Consider the following 17,283-nt stretch of genomic DNA (forward strand, 5'->3'; position numbering starts at 1 on the left):
ACTATAGCAAGTTAATACCCTAAAGCGTAGTTTACACGGGCAAGTAAATTATCGCAAGTATATGTCTGAGAGCACTTCTACCAAACTTGCATAATGTAAACAGTATCCGAAAGCACTCTCCTAGCAAGTCACAAAACTGGCGGGGAACTGGTTGCGACGAAAGACGCTTGCAAGTGTAAACAGGTTGGGAGAGTGCTCTGGCAAGTTAAAATTTATTTCCGTCTCGTTGAAAGTTTTTGGTGCAAGTGTTAAACATTGATATTAAAAGTGTGTAACATTGATTAATTTATTTGAAGGATTTCCAGAGTTGTGGAAATTCGGAAAAAAAATAGAAAATTTACAGAGATAGATCTAAAAAGCAAAAAGCAATCAAATTTATAGCTGACAAATTCAACACAACTGAGGCTGAGATTCAACGGAAGCTACATAATATTCGTACCCAAGCAAACCAGGAGTGGAACAAAATTCTAAAAAGAAAAAGTAAAATCGACTTCTGACATTCGACGAAAATTGTTTAAATGCTTTTGTGGTCTTCATTTCTTTTTTGTAATAACATCCCGTAAGCTCCAAGACTAGGCTTTCTGGCAATCCATTCTTTAACCTATATTCTTTTTCTAGATTTTCTTGACTGTTTGCGTAAAATTGCAACAAGAAGACGCATGGCTGCAGCTCTCTTTTTACGCCGCGACATTTTTCTACTAAACAATATACTTGTGCAATATACACAATACCGTGTATACGTACATGCAATTTCTTGCTCAAAGCATATGCCTAGAATATATTTGCTTAAATGTAAACACTATCGCAAGTTACTCTAGCAAGTTCTATCGCAATTTTCTATGCCGTGTAAAGCGTAGTTTACACGGGAAAGAGATTCAAGAAATTGCATGCACGTATACACGGTATGGTGTATATTGCACAAGTATATTGTTTAGTAGAAAAATGTCGCGCCGTAAAAAGAGAGCTGCAGCCACTGCTCTTCTTGTTGCAATTTTACGCAAACAGTCAAGAAAATCTAGAAAAAGAATATGGGTTAAAGAATGGATTGCCAGCAGGCCTAGTCTTGGAGCTTACGCGATGTTATTAAAAAAAATTAAGAAATGAAGACCCAAAGCATTTAAACAATTTTCTGCGAATGTCAGAAGTCGATTTTACTTTTTCTTTTTATAATTTTGTTCCACTCCTGGTTTGCTTGGGTACGAATATTATGTAGTTTCCCCTGAATCTCAGCCTTAGTTGTGTTGAATTTGTCAGCTACATATTTGGTTGCTTTTTGCTTTTTAGCTCTTTCTCTGTAAATTTTCGATTTTTTTTGCCACAATTCGGGAAATCCTTCAAATAAATTAATCAAAGTGATGGTATCTTCTTTCGATTAGACTCCATTTTAATATCGTTATTTAACACGTCTTCGAAAATCACTTGCACCAAAAACTTTCAACAAGACGGAAATAAATTTTAACTTGCCAGAGCACTCTCCCAACCTGCTTACATTGGTAAGCGTCTTTCGTCGCAACCAGTTTTGTGACTTGCTGGGAGAGTGCTTTCGGATACTGTTTACATTATGCAAGTTTGGTAAAAGTGCTCTCAGACATATACTTGCGATAATTTACTTGCCCGTGTAAACTACGCTTAAACTACGTTTAACTTTACACAATACTCTATAGCAATAAAAAATTACAATTAAACTAAATTTCAATACATATTACGGCGCGGCGGAGCGAAATACAACAATTTTCATTTGAAGAGCCCGATTTGTTCTGTCTCTTATTATACATTCTTGAGTTAAGATGATTTCTTATTTACCGGATCGAAGACTAAACAATACTAAACATATTAAGGATTTAATCATGATGGGTTTAATAACGTAAGAAGTTAGCTTAAAACACTTAGGCTAAGAACATAGTGGCGCGACGAGGATAGCGGCGAGCAAGCAGCGCGATATTGCGTCGAGCAAGCCTCGAGATGCTGAAACATAGTAGAGCTGCGAGGAATAGCGAGATACTTGTGCAAATTTATTATTTTCATTTGCTTATTGATAATTTAAAATGTTAACAGTGGCTACAATTCTGGGCGGTAGTGTCGCAAATATTTGGTTAGATGAAGTTCTCAAAAACCCGAGAAAGTATGGCAAGTTTTATAACCTTTATGAAAGTTTGTTGCCACTTCATCTCATAACTTATCTAAAATGTATCGGTTATGGTGATTACTATCTTTCTGATTCCATAAAATCTCTCTTACAAATACTAAATTTATTAATTTTTGAGAATCTATCTTTCTACAGCGCGACAGAGCGACGAAAACAAAATTATTTGAATCGATCTCGCCGCTCGATCTAACCGCTCGAGCAGATCGCTTTACTATGCTCGCACGTACTTGTCTTTACAGGTTTGTTTTGGACGCGCTATCCTCGTCGCTCCACTATGTTCTTAGCCATAAGCTGGATTTATAAACTCGGGAGTTGAGGTTCAGTGGAGGTTCAGTTGCCGTTCAAAATGTTCAACGCTATGAAATGAACGCGCGCATTTATAAAGCCAGTTGGTCGAAAAGTTGGCAGTTCGTTTTACTTTCAGCGGAGTTCAAAGATGGTCAATGTTTATGTCGGCAGTTGCGGGCAGTTGGCGACCGCTGGCGACGTTCGGCGACAGCCAATGAATAAGCGCCTGTCGATCACGTGAAGCACAGGACGCCGATGCATTGGAAAATGACCCTTATTGTTGTTTCATTATTTCTGTTAATGTGATGTTTATATTTTGCGTAATCGTGGATTACTGTGTTTGAACTTTGACAAATACCACAAGTATTTTTAAATCGAAAGAAAAACGTTCGAAATCTTCACAAATCCAAACCTAACCTACAACCGAAACTGACAGTTTATAAATGCAAAAATATTGAACCTCAACTGCCGCAAACATCCAACTGCAACTGAACGCCAACTTCCGAGTTTATAAGCTTTAAGCTGGATTTATAAACTCGGGAGTTGAGGTTCAGTTGAGGTTCAGTTGCCGTTCAAAATGTTCAACGCTATGAAATGAACGCGCGCATTTATAAAGCCAGTTGGTCGAAAAGTTGGCAGTTCGTTTTACTTTCAGCGGAGTTCAAAGATGGTCAATGTTTATGTCGGCAGTTGCGGGCAGTTGGCGACCGCTGGCGACGTTCGGCGACAGCCAATGAATAAGCGCCTGTCGATCACGTGAAGCACAGTACGCCGATGCATTGGAAAATGACCCTTATTGTTGTTTCATTATTTCTGTTAATGTGATGTTTATATTTTGCGTAATCGTGGATTACTGTGTTTGAACTTTGACAAATACCAGAAGTATTTTCAAATCGAAAGAAAAACGTTCGAAATTTTCACAATTCCAAACCTAACCTACAACCGAAACTGACAGTTTATAAATGCAAAAATATTGAACCTCAACTGCCGCGAACATCCAACTGCAACTGAACCTCAACTGAACGCCAACTTCCGAGTTTATAAATCCAGCTTTAGGCTAAAAATATAGTGGCGCGACGAGGAGAGCGGCGTGCAAGCAGCGCGATATCGCGTCGATCGAGCCTCGAGGTGCTAAAACATAGTAGAGCGGCGAGGAATAGCGAGGTACTTGTAATTTTATTAGTTTCATTTGCTTCTTTATTATTTTAAATGTTAACAGCAGCTAAAATTCTGGACAGTAGTGTCGCAAACATTTGGTTTATTCGAAACCAACAAACGGAAAGATGTAGTGTACATGAAATTTGTACACTACAACATGAAATTTTCAAAACCCGGAGAGATAACTTATCTAAAATATACCGGTTATGGTGATTACTATATTTTTGTCCAATCAAAACTCTCTTACAAACACTAAATCTATTAATTTTTGGAAATCCCTCGTTTTCTACAGCGCGACAAAGCGACGAAAAGAAAATAATTTGAGTCGATCTCGCCGTTCGATCTAACCGCTCGAGCAGATCGCTTTACTATGTTCACGCGTACTTGTCTTCACAGGTTTGTTTTGGACGCGACGTCGCGCTGCTTGCTCGCCGCTCTCCTCGTCGCTCCACTATGTTCTCAGCCTTAGACGTAACACAATGAAGTGCTATATTTTATAGGCTTAACCAAAACCCAGTATTTTTTTCAGATCTATAAAAATGAGTTGAGAATATTATTTACTGAATAATCCAAATACAGTGCATAACAGTACAGTATCTTTTTTTTAATACGACCCTGTCTATCAATAGTTTATTTCTGGGAAATGTTTGATACATTTTAATCTAGCCCTGGCTTGGCTACTCGAATGGCGTTGTCAAGGTCAAGTTTTATAGACATTTTAAACCATGGAATCTAGGCAGAGTTAGACTGCCGATTGTTTTATATGCCGTGCCTAAATCTTAAACTAGAAAACTGGCGCGCGCTTACAATCTCGCGATACGAAGAGACCTACATTATCGGCATAGTCCGTCTTCGTTTTCGCTGGCGCAGACCGCGTGCGGCGACGCAAGAAACAGTTTGCCGCTCTCGCATGCGCACAACTGGAAGACATCAAAGCTCCGGGCCGTCATTGGCCGATTGGTGACCTTGGCGGTGGGCAGTTGCGGCACCATCACGGATGAGGACTGAAGATGGATGGCGCCCACTTCGCTTTTGAACGAAACGTCGTTCAGAGCGATGGTGCTCACGTGACCGCCTCTCGACTCTAGGAGCAGGTCTCTGGGCGCGCGAATCTGTAGACCACGAGTTGATGATTCCAATCTGAAAAAATATCAATGTTATTAATGGAATTAATATTATTTTTACCATTAAACAGCCTCTACACTATGCGTGAAATAGGTCGGAGTAGGTCAATGTTGAATAGTAGAGACTCTTATTCCGTGTTTTCTCGTCTAACTTTGTCTTATCTCGGTTTATTTTCATTTCTTAAAACGCCTCGAAAGTACTCGTGAAATTGCGACAAAGGACATGGAGGAGGGGGAGGGAGATTTTTTGGCGAATTTTGGCTGTCTCATGTTGTCTCGTTAAATTTCGACTACTTCCACGACGTGTCGGTTTCTAAACCCGAGACAAAGGACTTTTTTTCATAAATCTCTGTGAAATAAGTAAACCTAGACGTTTCTAAATTAACTGTCGTCTTGCTTGATGAGCAGTACTGGTAACAACATCAATATATCAAGCTGATAGAGGAAATTATTGATTGACCCGATGTCATCAAAAGTATGACCTACGGATATTTTAATTTCAGCTGCAACCCTGGCTATACTGTAGTATCTAGAGATTTCCTTTCTTTCCACAGTGGGCAATACACCAAAAAAAGCTCCAGTTCTTCTCGATCAATTATTAATATTTTGCTATAAGTATAATTCTTTGATAATTTTCAAATTTTCTGCGTTCAATAAATAACAAACATAAAAGATAAATTAACATTTTCAAATTACTAAATATTTTTATTGCCTAATTACCGTATCTCGATTAATTCATTTTTTCTTAAATTTGTGCATTGAAAATTAGTTTTGTTTATGCAGAATATCATAATAACAATGAAAAACTGATAAAAATACAAAAAATATCAGAGTTTAGGAACTATAAACACTAGTTTATGTACGAAACATCCCGGGTGTATAAAATAATTTAACGAATTTTGCAATACCGGATGCGTCTCAAATGTGGATCGCTCCTATAACTTTTTTATTTTTTCAGATAAAACAACGAGAGTTGGTATGTTAGTATATGACATAAATTTGAATTGAATCACATATTCAATTTTTTTCGCTCACATCCGGTTTCACTGAAAATGACTAAAACTTTTGATTTTTAAATGGCATCCTCGTAATTTTTTTACTTTATTCGTTAGAAAATGACAGTCTGAATAGAATGACATATCATATGTCAACTTTTGTCATTTTCGCATATGGTTTATTTGAAATTATAACATGCGGTTCATAAAGACAATTTGACTCGAAATACTAAGTGTGTGGTATCAAATTATTCGTAAAAAATGCCTTTTCCAAATATGCTAATGAGCCACCCTTGTTCCATTTGAAAAAATTGAGATATGATTAAAAATAAGATTTGGGCCTCTTTTAACCGACCAGGACAAGACACTAAAAACATTAAACGATTAAATCTATTTTTCAAAGGCTCCTTGATTAAAAATTAGTGTTTTAACACAGTCATGGCACTCTAGATTGATATTTAAAATACAATTTGTTTTTGAGCGAATATGCCAAAAGTTGACATATGATATGCAATTCGATTGAGAGTGCTATTTTCTATCGAATAAAGTAAAAAAATACCGAGGGTGCCATTTAAAAATCAAAAGTTGTAGTCGTTACCGGTGAAACAGGAAGTAACCGAAAACAAGTGAATACGTCAATCAATCCTAATTTATGTCGTATACTAACATACCAAATCTAGTTTCTTTATCTAAAAAAATAAAAAAGTTATGGGGGTGAGCCACTTTTGAGACGCACCCGGTATACACCTATTATTATTTAATACATTAATACCGTATGATCGAACAAAATCGGCGTCCAATTGGCATGGAAATGAACATCAATCACACATTCACCATATAATTTTACATCTAAACTGACATCGATCTTCATTTCATAGCCCGTTTCTGACGCAGTTTTTTCATCATATAGTATATTTTAGACAATAAAATTAATAGAGAGAGATGCATAAAAAATGAACCATATTTAATGAAGGGAAATTTAATAACAGGTGTTATGTATTATGTAAGCTAGAACTTTAAACTGTCAACAAAACATTTATTTACCAGCTCGTACTAAGCTTACAATGCCTCGGGGACAATCTGAAGTAGTTTGCAGGAAATTTAGCAATTAATCTAGTACGCTTTTCCTTTATGCGAAACAAACATGGCGAAATAATATTTAAATATATTATATTAATGTCATATATTTGTGAGCGGTTTATTGTGTAATTATTCATTAAAAGAGCGTTCTTTAATCTGTATTACACCATATAAATATTAATAATAATCTAATAATATTTTGAACTTAGACTCTAGGGGGCGCTGTCTTACAATTTAACAGTAACAATTAAAAAAATTAAATGTGATAGTAAAGAGTAATAATAGCTTAAAAAGTCAGCGAAAACTGCATCTGGCTATCCTCTTTCAAACCGAAGATATTAGCAAGCCCTTCCAGTATTTGTCTTGATTCATGTGAAGTCAAATGTTTAAGCTTTTAGCAAAACATAGGCCCCGCGAATTTCATTCAAATCGCAATACCGATTCTTAAAATATTTTAACTGTGTTTATTTTTTTTTAAATTTGATGATCTCTAACGGATAAACGAAGGGGGGGGGGGCACATTGGACACAATATTGGATTGTTAATAGTTTACGATCATGAATAATTTAATTTATTTATGTTAGTACTTTATAGGTATGTGCCAGTGAATGTATCGATGAAAGGTTTCTTGAATAGTTCCAAACTTTAGCAGCTTTACCAATCGATCACGAACAACGATGCACAACGGGCGCGCTATTATTATTTCCATCAATTCTACTCTGTTTTCATAGTTATGAATCTATTTTTATAGTCGTGTCTGATATGTGCATGTGCAGGAAATTGTGTGCTTTCATCTGACATTACTTCTTAATTGTGAATAGACCAACGTCCCCGATTTTTCGCGCTTGAGGCCCTGGAGAATCGTTAAATATAGTTAAATGGTGGATTTTTTTTTGTTTACTTTAAGTGATTAGCCGTTCATTTTTTATCGTGTTGCCCACATTGAGGAGTTTTCGCACGAACATACCTAATCTCGTTCGTGTCCTACGCTGTTTTACCGTTAACGTTAATACTTAATTACTTAGTACTCTATATGATTTAATCATGTCTGCGTGCGTGAAATGTAGTGTGGTTTGCGTTTTCAAGGACGTCACTAGAAGCAAAGACATTAAGGACCTCTTCGGTGCTCCATGCGACTTTTGCAAGCAAGTGTTCTGTAGTAAATGCTCGGAAATCTCGTCATGCGAAATCAGAGCTCTAGTTTCCCAATCCAGGGTCATTAATTTCTACTGTTTTCACTGCCGCAGCTCAATCCGCGACGCGCTTGTGGCCCTACCCGTCTTGCAGTCTGGGAATTTGGCCTCGGCGAAAAGGTTGAGAAGCTTAATCAAGACCTCAGTAATCTAATAAGTGCGAAAGCTGATCACACTAAATCTTACTGTGATGCCCTTAAAGCTGACCTTGAGTCCAGGTCTGCTGAACTTTCTTCGGAGATTGACATCTTGAATGGAAAAATCACTGCTCAGGGGGTTTCAACACAGACTGTCGTTGCGGACCCTCCCAGTATGGATAATGGCGGTTTAATGCAGGAGATTTTCGAGCGTCAGAAGCGCATGAACAACGTCATGCTGTACAATATGGAGCTATTGCCTGATATTCCTGAAGCTACACAGGTATCCAATATTCTGCAAACGGTGACCGGTAAGCAGGTGCAAGTTAACGATGTTGTTAAATTGGGAAGGCCCAATCGTAATGGTCGCAAGTCCATCAAGCTTGTTTTGTCAAATCACACTGATGTGGCAAATATATTAAAACTCCGCTCTAAGTTTATTTCCTCCAAAAGAATTTACGTTGAAGCTGACCTGAGTCCCGGTCAGAGGGAAGACCTGCAGAGAGTGAAGGATGATCTGGAGCGCGTCGATCCAATGGTGAGGCAAACCTAGTGATAAAGTTCGAACGTGGTAAACCTTTTATCGCCTCAAAAAACTAAAGGATGTCGCCTCTAGGCACTTATCCCTCTGCTATCAGAATGTAAGAGGCTTACGTACTAAAACTGATCGTTTTTTCTCTTCTGTCAGTGTGTGCGGCTTCGACATTATCACTATTACCGAAACGTGGCTCCAACCTGATATTTTCGATGCCGAATTATTTCCTGAATCATTTATTGTGTTCAGATCTGACAGACAGCTGGATAGAGTTCCCACAACCCGTGGTGGTGGAGTCCTGGTGGCAGTCGGCAGCAAGATGGAGCCGGAACGTATTAATCTAGTCGACATAACTGATACTACGCCTGTGATTGACCTAGTAGGCTGTAAGATTACTGTAAGCTATTTTGTTTTTTATTTAATTGTAATTTACGTCCCTCCTACCACCAGCGTTAATGACCTTGAAACTGTTTGTGAGGCAATTGCCTCAATTAATTTATTTATGTCAGGCCGGCTCGTCGTTGTTGGCGATTTCAATGTTCCGTCCTACCACTCTCAGGTGTCCAATAACAAGAGTAGAATTCTTACCACTTTCTGTGAAACATTGGGCCTCACTCAGCGCAACAGTGTAACTAATCACAACGATCGTCTTCTGGATTTGGTTTTTGCAAACTTCGATACTGATGTTGTCAGAAGCCATGTACCGCTTTTGCCTGAGGACCTGTATCATCCCGCTCTCGATATATCGATTCGTACCACTTTGCCTCACTCATCCGATTTGCCGGTTCCAGGAATGGTGTTCCCCACCTTAACTTCAGGAAAGCCAATTTTCCCTGATGTATAATTCCTTGCTCGAGGCTGACTGGTCTTCTGTTCTGCAGTGCGCGGATGTTAATGCTAGTTGCGACGAACTCTATAGGATTCTAAACACTATATTTTCTGAGTCAACTCCATTGAAGCGTCCCAGGCGCCGCAGATTTCCGGTATGGTACTCTAAATTGTTAATTACCACCATTTTTAAGAAAGAAAAGGCATACCGTGACTTTAAACTCTATCGTACTAATTATCATTTCCGCAAGTATAGCTCTCTCCGCCAATTAGTAAAATCTCAAGCTCGAGAAGCCTATAAAGCTTATGTGACCCGTACAGAGGCGAACATCGCCACTGATCCCTCGTCCTTCTGGTCCTTTATTAAGGCTAAACGTGGTCAATCATTGCTGCCGGCCACTATGTACGGCCCCCTTGGTGCTTCATTTCGGGGCCCAGAGGTAATTGTATCAGCGTTTGCAAACTTTTTCCAGAGTGCGTATAGGAATTCTGCTCAAGCAGACGATGTTTTTCCTTCGTTGTCCTCCTCTGATCTTGTTGATGTCTCCCCAACAATAACCGCCGACGAAGTTATCACAGCGAGTAGATCCCTTAAGAACAAAATGACTGCGGGCCCGGATGGCATTCCCAGCTTCATTGTAAAAGATTGCGCGTTTGTTCAATGCCTTCCACTATGCCACATCTTTAATTTAATTCTGAAGAATGGCTGTTTTCCGGTTGCCTGGAAATCAGCTAAAGTTCTACCGGTTCATAAAAAGGACGACCTCCAGAGAGTTGACAATTATCGGCCTATTTCCATACTCTGTAATTTTTCCAAGTTGTTTGAAATTATCGTTTATAAGTCCTTGTTCTCGCAGTGTAGATCCAGAATATCTAATGACCAACATGGTTTCTATTCTAAAAGATCATGTATTACTAATCTCTGTGCCTTGTCACACGTTGTTAGTTCAGTTCTTGATGAAAGGGGTCAGGTTGATGTGGTGTATACTGACTTCAGCAAAGCATTTGATCAATCGATCATCAGATCTTGCTAGCGAAGTTAAGTGGTCAATTCAATTTTTTCTGACAGACTGACAGCACTCATGTGCTCATATCTCATTGATCGTCTTCAGTTTGTTGAGGTCGAGGGTTACCGCTCGGACACATTTACTCCAACTTCCGGAGTTCCCCAGGGTCCAATCTCGGCCCACTACTATTCAATTTATTCATAAATGACCTCTTAACAAGCATTTCCAGCTTAAAACTGGCTTATGCCGATGATCTGAAGATCTACTGGCAGATTGACGGGCATGAGGACTGTCTTTTCTTGCAAAGCAATATTGATAGAATTAACCAGTGGTGTACTCAGAATCGATTGAACCTCAACGTCTCGAAATGCTGTGTCATGTCATATCATAGAACCCAGGTTCCCGTGCAGTTTGATTACAGTATTGCCAACAATATACTGTCTAGAAGGACAACGTTTAGGGATCTGGGTGTCGTATTTGACGACCGACTAACCTTTATAACTCATATTGATCAAATTGTTGCGAGTTCGTCAAGACTTCTTGGCTTTATTATTCGTAACTGTAAACTCTTCGTAGGTTCTGAACCTCTCAAGCTGCTCTATTTTTCGTTGGTCAGGTCAAGGCTGGAGTATGGATCTTTGGTATGGTGTCCAATCTATGAGTGTCATGTTGCATCCCTTGATTCAGTACAGAGGCGTTTCTTAAAGCAACTGGTGTTCAGGGAGAAGGGGGTTTACCCTGTTAGAGGTGTGGATCACATTGAGCTGTTGTCTCGGTTCGATGTGCAACCACTTTCCTTGAGAAGGATCATTCACTCAGTAACTTTCCTGTGGAAACTGCTGAATGGTCTTGTAGATTCCCTAACTCTTTTGGAAACGATACCATTCCGGGTGCAACGACCTACCTCCAGAGCGAATACCACTTTTGCGCTTCCTCGAGCTAGAACTAACGTTAGGTTTCAGGATCCGATTTTCACCATGTGTAGCAACCTTAACTCTGTCTCCGTTGACTGTGATGTGTTTGACTGCTCTGTGGGTCATTTGGTCTCACTGGTGGGTGAGGGGCATTAATGGTTAACTATTGTTTATAATAGTAATTTATAATTAATAATTTGTTATTGTTGTTATTATTATGATTGATTCATTTAGGTTTAGATTTAGGTTTAGTTTTCTCTTTTTGTATTTTTTTTTCTTGGTTTTTGTAAATTTGATATTTAATGTTTAGTAACAACCTATTGTTTAGATTGTATTTCCTGTAAGTGGGCTCTAATTGCCTGTTGGAAATAAAGGCTATTATTATTATTATTATTATTATTGTGTTGGAGTTTAAAATAATTTTAAACTGCGATTTAATATCAATTATTGCTTTCATAATTGATATTAAAGCGCTCACCCTGTATATTATTTTTTATTATTATGAAAGCAATTAACTAAAATAGTTACATCCTAGTACCAGGTGCGTCTCAAAAGTGGCTCATCCCTATAACTTTTTTATTTTATCAATTCAAACGGAAGTGACTACAACTTTTGATTTTTAAATGGTCCCCTTGGGATATTTTTACTTTATTCACTAGAAAATGACACTTTGAATAGAATGAAATATATGATATGTTAACTTTTGCCATTTTTACACAATAAAAAATCTTATTTTAAATTTCAATCCAGAATGCCATGGCTGTGTTAAAAACACTAATTTTTAATCACGGAGCTTTGGCAAAAATATATCAGATCGTCTAATGTTTTTCGTGTCTTGTCCTGGCGGGTTAAAAGATGCCCAAATCGTATTTTTAACCATATCTCAATTTTTTCAAATAAAACAAAATTTGGAAAATCATTTTTTACGAATAATTTGGTACCACACACTTGGTATTTCGAGTCAAACTATCGTTATGAACCGCATGTTACAATTTCAAATAAACCATATGCGAAAATGTCAGCATTTTACATAGGATATATCATTTTATTCAGAGTGTCATTTTCTATCGAATAAAGTAACAAAATACCGAAGGTGCCATTTCAAAATCAAAAGTTGTAGTTATTTCCTATGAAACAGGAAGTGCCCAAAAATAATTGAATATGTCAATCATATACTAATATACCAAATCTGGTTTTTTTTTTCTGAAAAAATAAAAAAGTTATAGGGTTGAGCCACTTTTTAGACGCACCCAGTACACTAAATTTTATTTATTTTTTTTTAGTTATTACAAGAAATAAATAACTGAATGAATCTTTAACATCCCTATAACATATTAAAAAGATAGATTTTAAAATATTTATCCAACTAATAATAACAAAAAGGATACACAAATTTTCTGAAGTCAGCTACATCTTTTAAAAAAGGCGGCCATTCTTCTCAATGAGACCTGGTTTAAATTAAAAAGAAGTAGAAAAAAAACTCAAAGTCTCGGTCTCAACGTTTTAATTAAGAGCTACCTCTTTACCTTAAGTCATGTCCAGTTTCTGCCCTCACCAATTTGGTTTGCACTGATCCTTTGAAACAGGTACCTCCTTCACCTGTTATCCTCAGACTATCAGTACCAACGGTCACTTGATTCCTGTCCGCCGAAAACACGGCTTGACCTCGGTCATCTAGTATGTGGAAGCGATTGGTTGAACACTCAAACCTATCCACACCTAAAATGATTGATTACATTAAGTTAATGACCATAATTCTTTAGGATATGATAGAAAAGTTGTTATATACAAATTACCATTCTATTGTTTATTTATCAAGCATATTATTTGAAAATTGACATTCTAGTTGGTTAAAACTTGAATAGAATATTATTTTTCAAATAAGTTTTTATGGTAGGGTAAATTTTTGTATAAGTGATTGAAGTTTTCGAAAACTACTGAGAGTCTAGCCTCTAGTAAATTTTAACACAATGCAAGCCTTTTTGCAGCTTTGAAATTACTTTCCACTTACTCTCTGTGGTAGAATAAAGAAAGCAATTTATTTTTATCTGTTTATGGCAAACTTACCTAAATGAATATAGCTACTAAGGTATCCGCGTTTGTTCCTAGATTTCAGACTAATATTTCTACTGGATTCCACCACTATTGGCTCTCCTCTTCTAGATCTAATTTGACTGGCTACTAGATTTTCTAACACAAAAGCGTTTCCTTTCAGTCTTAGGCCTCCTGGAATTATTTCTAATTGACCCATGCCATTCTAAAACAATAATATATATTTTATTCTTATTTGTGGAATGATTTTAATAAACCGTATATTCTATAATAAGTAAGTATCGACTTTTAGTTTTAATAAACTCACCGGCAAAAAAAACGGCCACTAAAAACTTGTCCCAATTTCAAAGTTGGATATCTCGCGATCCACTCATTAGATTGCGATGATTTTCATGATTTTTTTTAAATCGTAAATTAATTCCTTCTTAACGGATGCTACGTCAGAAATTTTTATTCCGAATTTATTTTGAGCATATACAGGGCATAACAATAAGACGAAGTTTTTTGCCCGAACTTTGTAACACCCTGTAGGGTGCAGCAGCTATAGTAGCTATTGCTAAATCAAATCAAATTGTAGCCTCATCTTTTGTGAGCATTTTATTTTTTTAATCACGACATTATCTCTGTTTATATTGAGATACGCTGCTTTTAGTCGTAGCGGTAGACCAAAAAAACAAATTCAAATCGTGATAGAATAAAACCACTTGGCAGAAAGTTTACTTACAAATAGTAGGTTGATTTGATCCGCAGCACCTTATCAGGAGTGGAGGCAGATTCAAAATGGCGGAATTTTTCAAAATGGCGCAGCTTAACTTAATTCTTATGAGACTAATGGGGTTGAAATTAATAGAATAGCAATGTTAACTTTTATAATTTATTAAAAGTACTGCGTTTTTAAGAAAAAAAAAATAAAATGGCGTGATTTATTACATGGTGCCGGATACCATTCCTTAGTCTTCGGGATCTTCTAAACTAAAATAAAAAATTAAAAAGAATAAGTCTACTCAGAAATTTTTGTTTGTCTAGCTCGGAAAAATATAAAAATAAATAAAAATACCAACTCTTCAATTACACTGTTGGTGCACATGTCTTTGCAGGAACTGCATTGCAGTGTACATGGAAGACTACTTCTTTTGAATTTACACCGACTACTGCTACATCCAGTATTACAGGAGCATTTAGCTAGCTCTTGGCATGTCTGCCATACATTTGGAAGAACAGACCATAGATAAGTCTACTTTGAATTCTTTTCAACCCAGCCCCATCCCTTGGTGATGGTGTTACGTCATCCATATCGTAAGAACGACGCCAGACTTGACCAGCTTGGTAAGCAGCCCTTAGGATATGTTGATACAGTGCTGCAGAAGTCGGAGGTATCAAATGAATTGGCTTGTTTTAAAAACAAAATAATTCTTTTCTTGTGGTGTCAGTGTTGGTTGCAGTGCTAAGTGGATTGTACATCTGAACAGTGTAGCTAGCAAGAACTTTGACGACATCGTCCGGAATGGGCTTCAAATCGCTTGAGAGGTTTTGGTTGCCTTATCGCTCTGCGAATTCCATGATTTCCAGGCAGACTTTTTTCCTTTGTAAGAAAATAAAGATATCGTCTCGCAACCAAACCAAAAACAGTAATTCTAAAAAAACGCCGCCATTTTGAATTTGCCTCCACTTACAATAAGGTGCTGCGGGTCAAATCTATTGTTTATGTGTATATACCACCTATACCAAGTGGTTTGCTTCTATCATTATTTGAAACGTTTTTCGTATATTTGGGTTCTACCGCTACCACTATTTAAAACGAACGTCTCGGAAAAATGCTTCGCAGGCAGAAAATTTTATGTGTAAATAATCAAGGCGACATCATTGTTAAATTAAAAAATGCCATTATCTGTGATGGATGTTGGGTTTGGTTTGGATTATCTGTGATGGATGATGGATGTATTAATAATATAATTAAGTTAGAATATGAATTTAATTAATATTGAATTAATACTTAATATAATTGTAAAAGTAAATAAGAGACTTTTCTCAAATATATATTTTTTTGTTTCCTTTAATAACTAAAGTAACTTTTAAAGCACTAGTACTTTAAAGTAATATTATTATATCTCGGCGTGCGTGAAAAACATTTTAACACGCTTGTAGAAAACTATTTTTAATTATTTTTGATATTTTTTAAATTTTAAAAATTTTAATTTAAAAAAAAAACAAAAATAAATTAATTATTGATCAATTATTAATAAATATTCTCGCGAAAATTTCACGAACCAGAAAAAATCAGTGGTTTCATATACAACTGACAAATACTGAATTGATTTTAAGATATGTGATTGACTAGGACTAGTTCGAGGTTGGTCCGCGAAAAGACGTAATACAATGAATATATAGAAAAATATTTCTACTTTAAGGTAAAAACTGATACGTAAACTATGTACTTTTTTCTTACAGATCCGGTAGACAAAATTATGGTAATAATTCCATTGGCTAATATGTGCAGTTAAAACAACAGCAATCACTATGACAAGTAGTGGCAAAAATTACACCGGAGCACAAAATTAATGCAAAAAATTATAATGTACAGGGTGGGTCAAATTCGACGCTTTTAAATGGAAACACCCTTTTCTATAGGAGATAGACGAAAACTAATATCGGTGTCTGGAGCTCAATTTTCATCAAAAATATGATGGTGAAAACCGCACATCAATATCTGTTACCGTTTCAGAGTTACGGGGTGTTTTTCAAAAATGTGCATTTTTAACAAATTGCTGTAACTTTTTTGCTATGGAAAATTTGGTATTTCTATAAAAACATTTCCAAAGCACCTTTTTACGTAGAATTTAATGGTTTAAGTATAATTTTTTTAAAATTAATAATTTAAGAGTTATCAACAGACAAATTGATTTTTTATTTGGGACACCCTCTATATTTTTAATTAACTGTAAAGAATATAAAATTACCTTTCCAAAAATATAGCACACTTGATATTTTGTTATAATCCCCTTCGAAATACAGAATTTTTCAAAGTTCGCCACTTTTAACTAGTAGGCTTTGAATCCCTTATTGCTGATATGCCCTTAATGGAACTCGAAAACATATTTTTCCAGCATGACGACGCACCGCCTCTGAACGCTGAAGTTATCAGCAAATTTTTGCAGCCAATTTCAAGAATAATTGAATAGCTAATCAAGATCCCAGCCGTTGGCCGTCGAGGCCGCCTGACTTAGTGCCCATGGATCTAATCCTATGGATATATTTGCTGAAGAATAAAGGTTCCTTATTCCGTATAATCTAGACAAGAATTAGAAATACTTAGCAGTTATGAGAGGGTATCTTTCACCCCCACTGAGTTAATGAATTCCGCGAGAAATGTTCAAAAACTGCCCCGTCTGTCCATAACAGAAGACGGTCGATATGTCGAACACCTGTAGCAAAATCTCATGTCTTGGTTTGCTATTTATTTTTATTGCTATTAGATATAGTTTAAATGCGTTGATGTTGGTTAATATATATTTTAAATTGTTATAAAATTCTGCATCTCTCATAACAAATATTATTTTCTTTTTAATTGATGCTCACAGCTTGAATTTTTTGCATTACAGCCGGTGCCGTTCAAAGCCTACTTATTTAAAGCGGGCAAATTTTTATATACTCTATATCTCGAAGAGGAATCGAGCAAAATATCAAGTGTGTTGTATTTTTGGAAAGGTAATTTTAAATTCTTTTCAATAAACTAAAAATATACAGGGTGTCCCATATAAAAAATCAAATTTTTTGTTGATAATTCTTAAATTATTAATTTTACAAAAATTATACTTAAACCATTAAA

The 17,283-nt window shown here is 36.4% G+C and overlaps 1 protein-coding gene and 1 long non-coding RNA gene across 3 annotated transcripts in view; one reads left to right on the forward strand and one right to left on the reverse strand.

Annotated features, from left to right (window-relative positions):
* LOC115891494 (zeta-sarcoglycan) overlaps positions 1 to 17,283 on the reverse strand; it is a 116,966-nt gene that overhangs the window by 6,331 nt on the left and 93,352 nt on the right. Inside the window, exons 4-6 of one of the 2 annotated variants that reach the window (XM_030911960.1) lie at positions 13,473 to 13,662; positions 12,932 to 13,124; positions 4,425 to 4,732 (exon numbers count right to left, since the gene is read on the reverse strand). In XM_030911960.1, coding sequence (XP_030767820.1) covers positions 4,426 to 4,732; positions 12,932 to 13,124; positions 13,473 to 13,662 — 690 coding nt within the window. In that variant the 3' untranslated portion in view covers position 4,425. Of the gene's footprint in view, positions 1 to 4,199; positions 4,733 to 12,931; positions 13,125 to 13,472; positions 13,663 to 17,283 lie in introns of those variants that run through there. The other variant, XM_030911959.1, reaches the window with a different exon arrangement.
* LOC115891496 lies at positions 2,265 to 3,170 on the forward strand. The gene is made up of 2 exons (XR_004051867.1): positions 2,265 to 2,463; positions 2,994 to 3,170. It is a non-coding gene; the product is annotated as an uncharacterized LOC115891496 (long non-coding RNA).

This window comes from Sitophilus oryzae, unplaced genomic scaffold (assembly GCF_002938485.1).
Source record: "Sitophilus oryzae breed Bouriz unplaced genomic scaffold, Soryzae_2.0 scaffold_1181_pilon_pilon, whole genome shotgun sequence".
Taxonomy (NCBI): Eukaryota; Metazoa; Arthropoda; class Insecta; order Coleoptera; family Curculionidae; genus Sitophilus; species Sitophilus oryzae.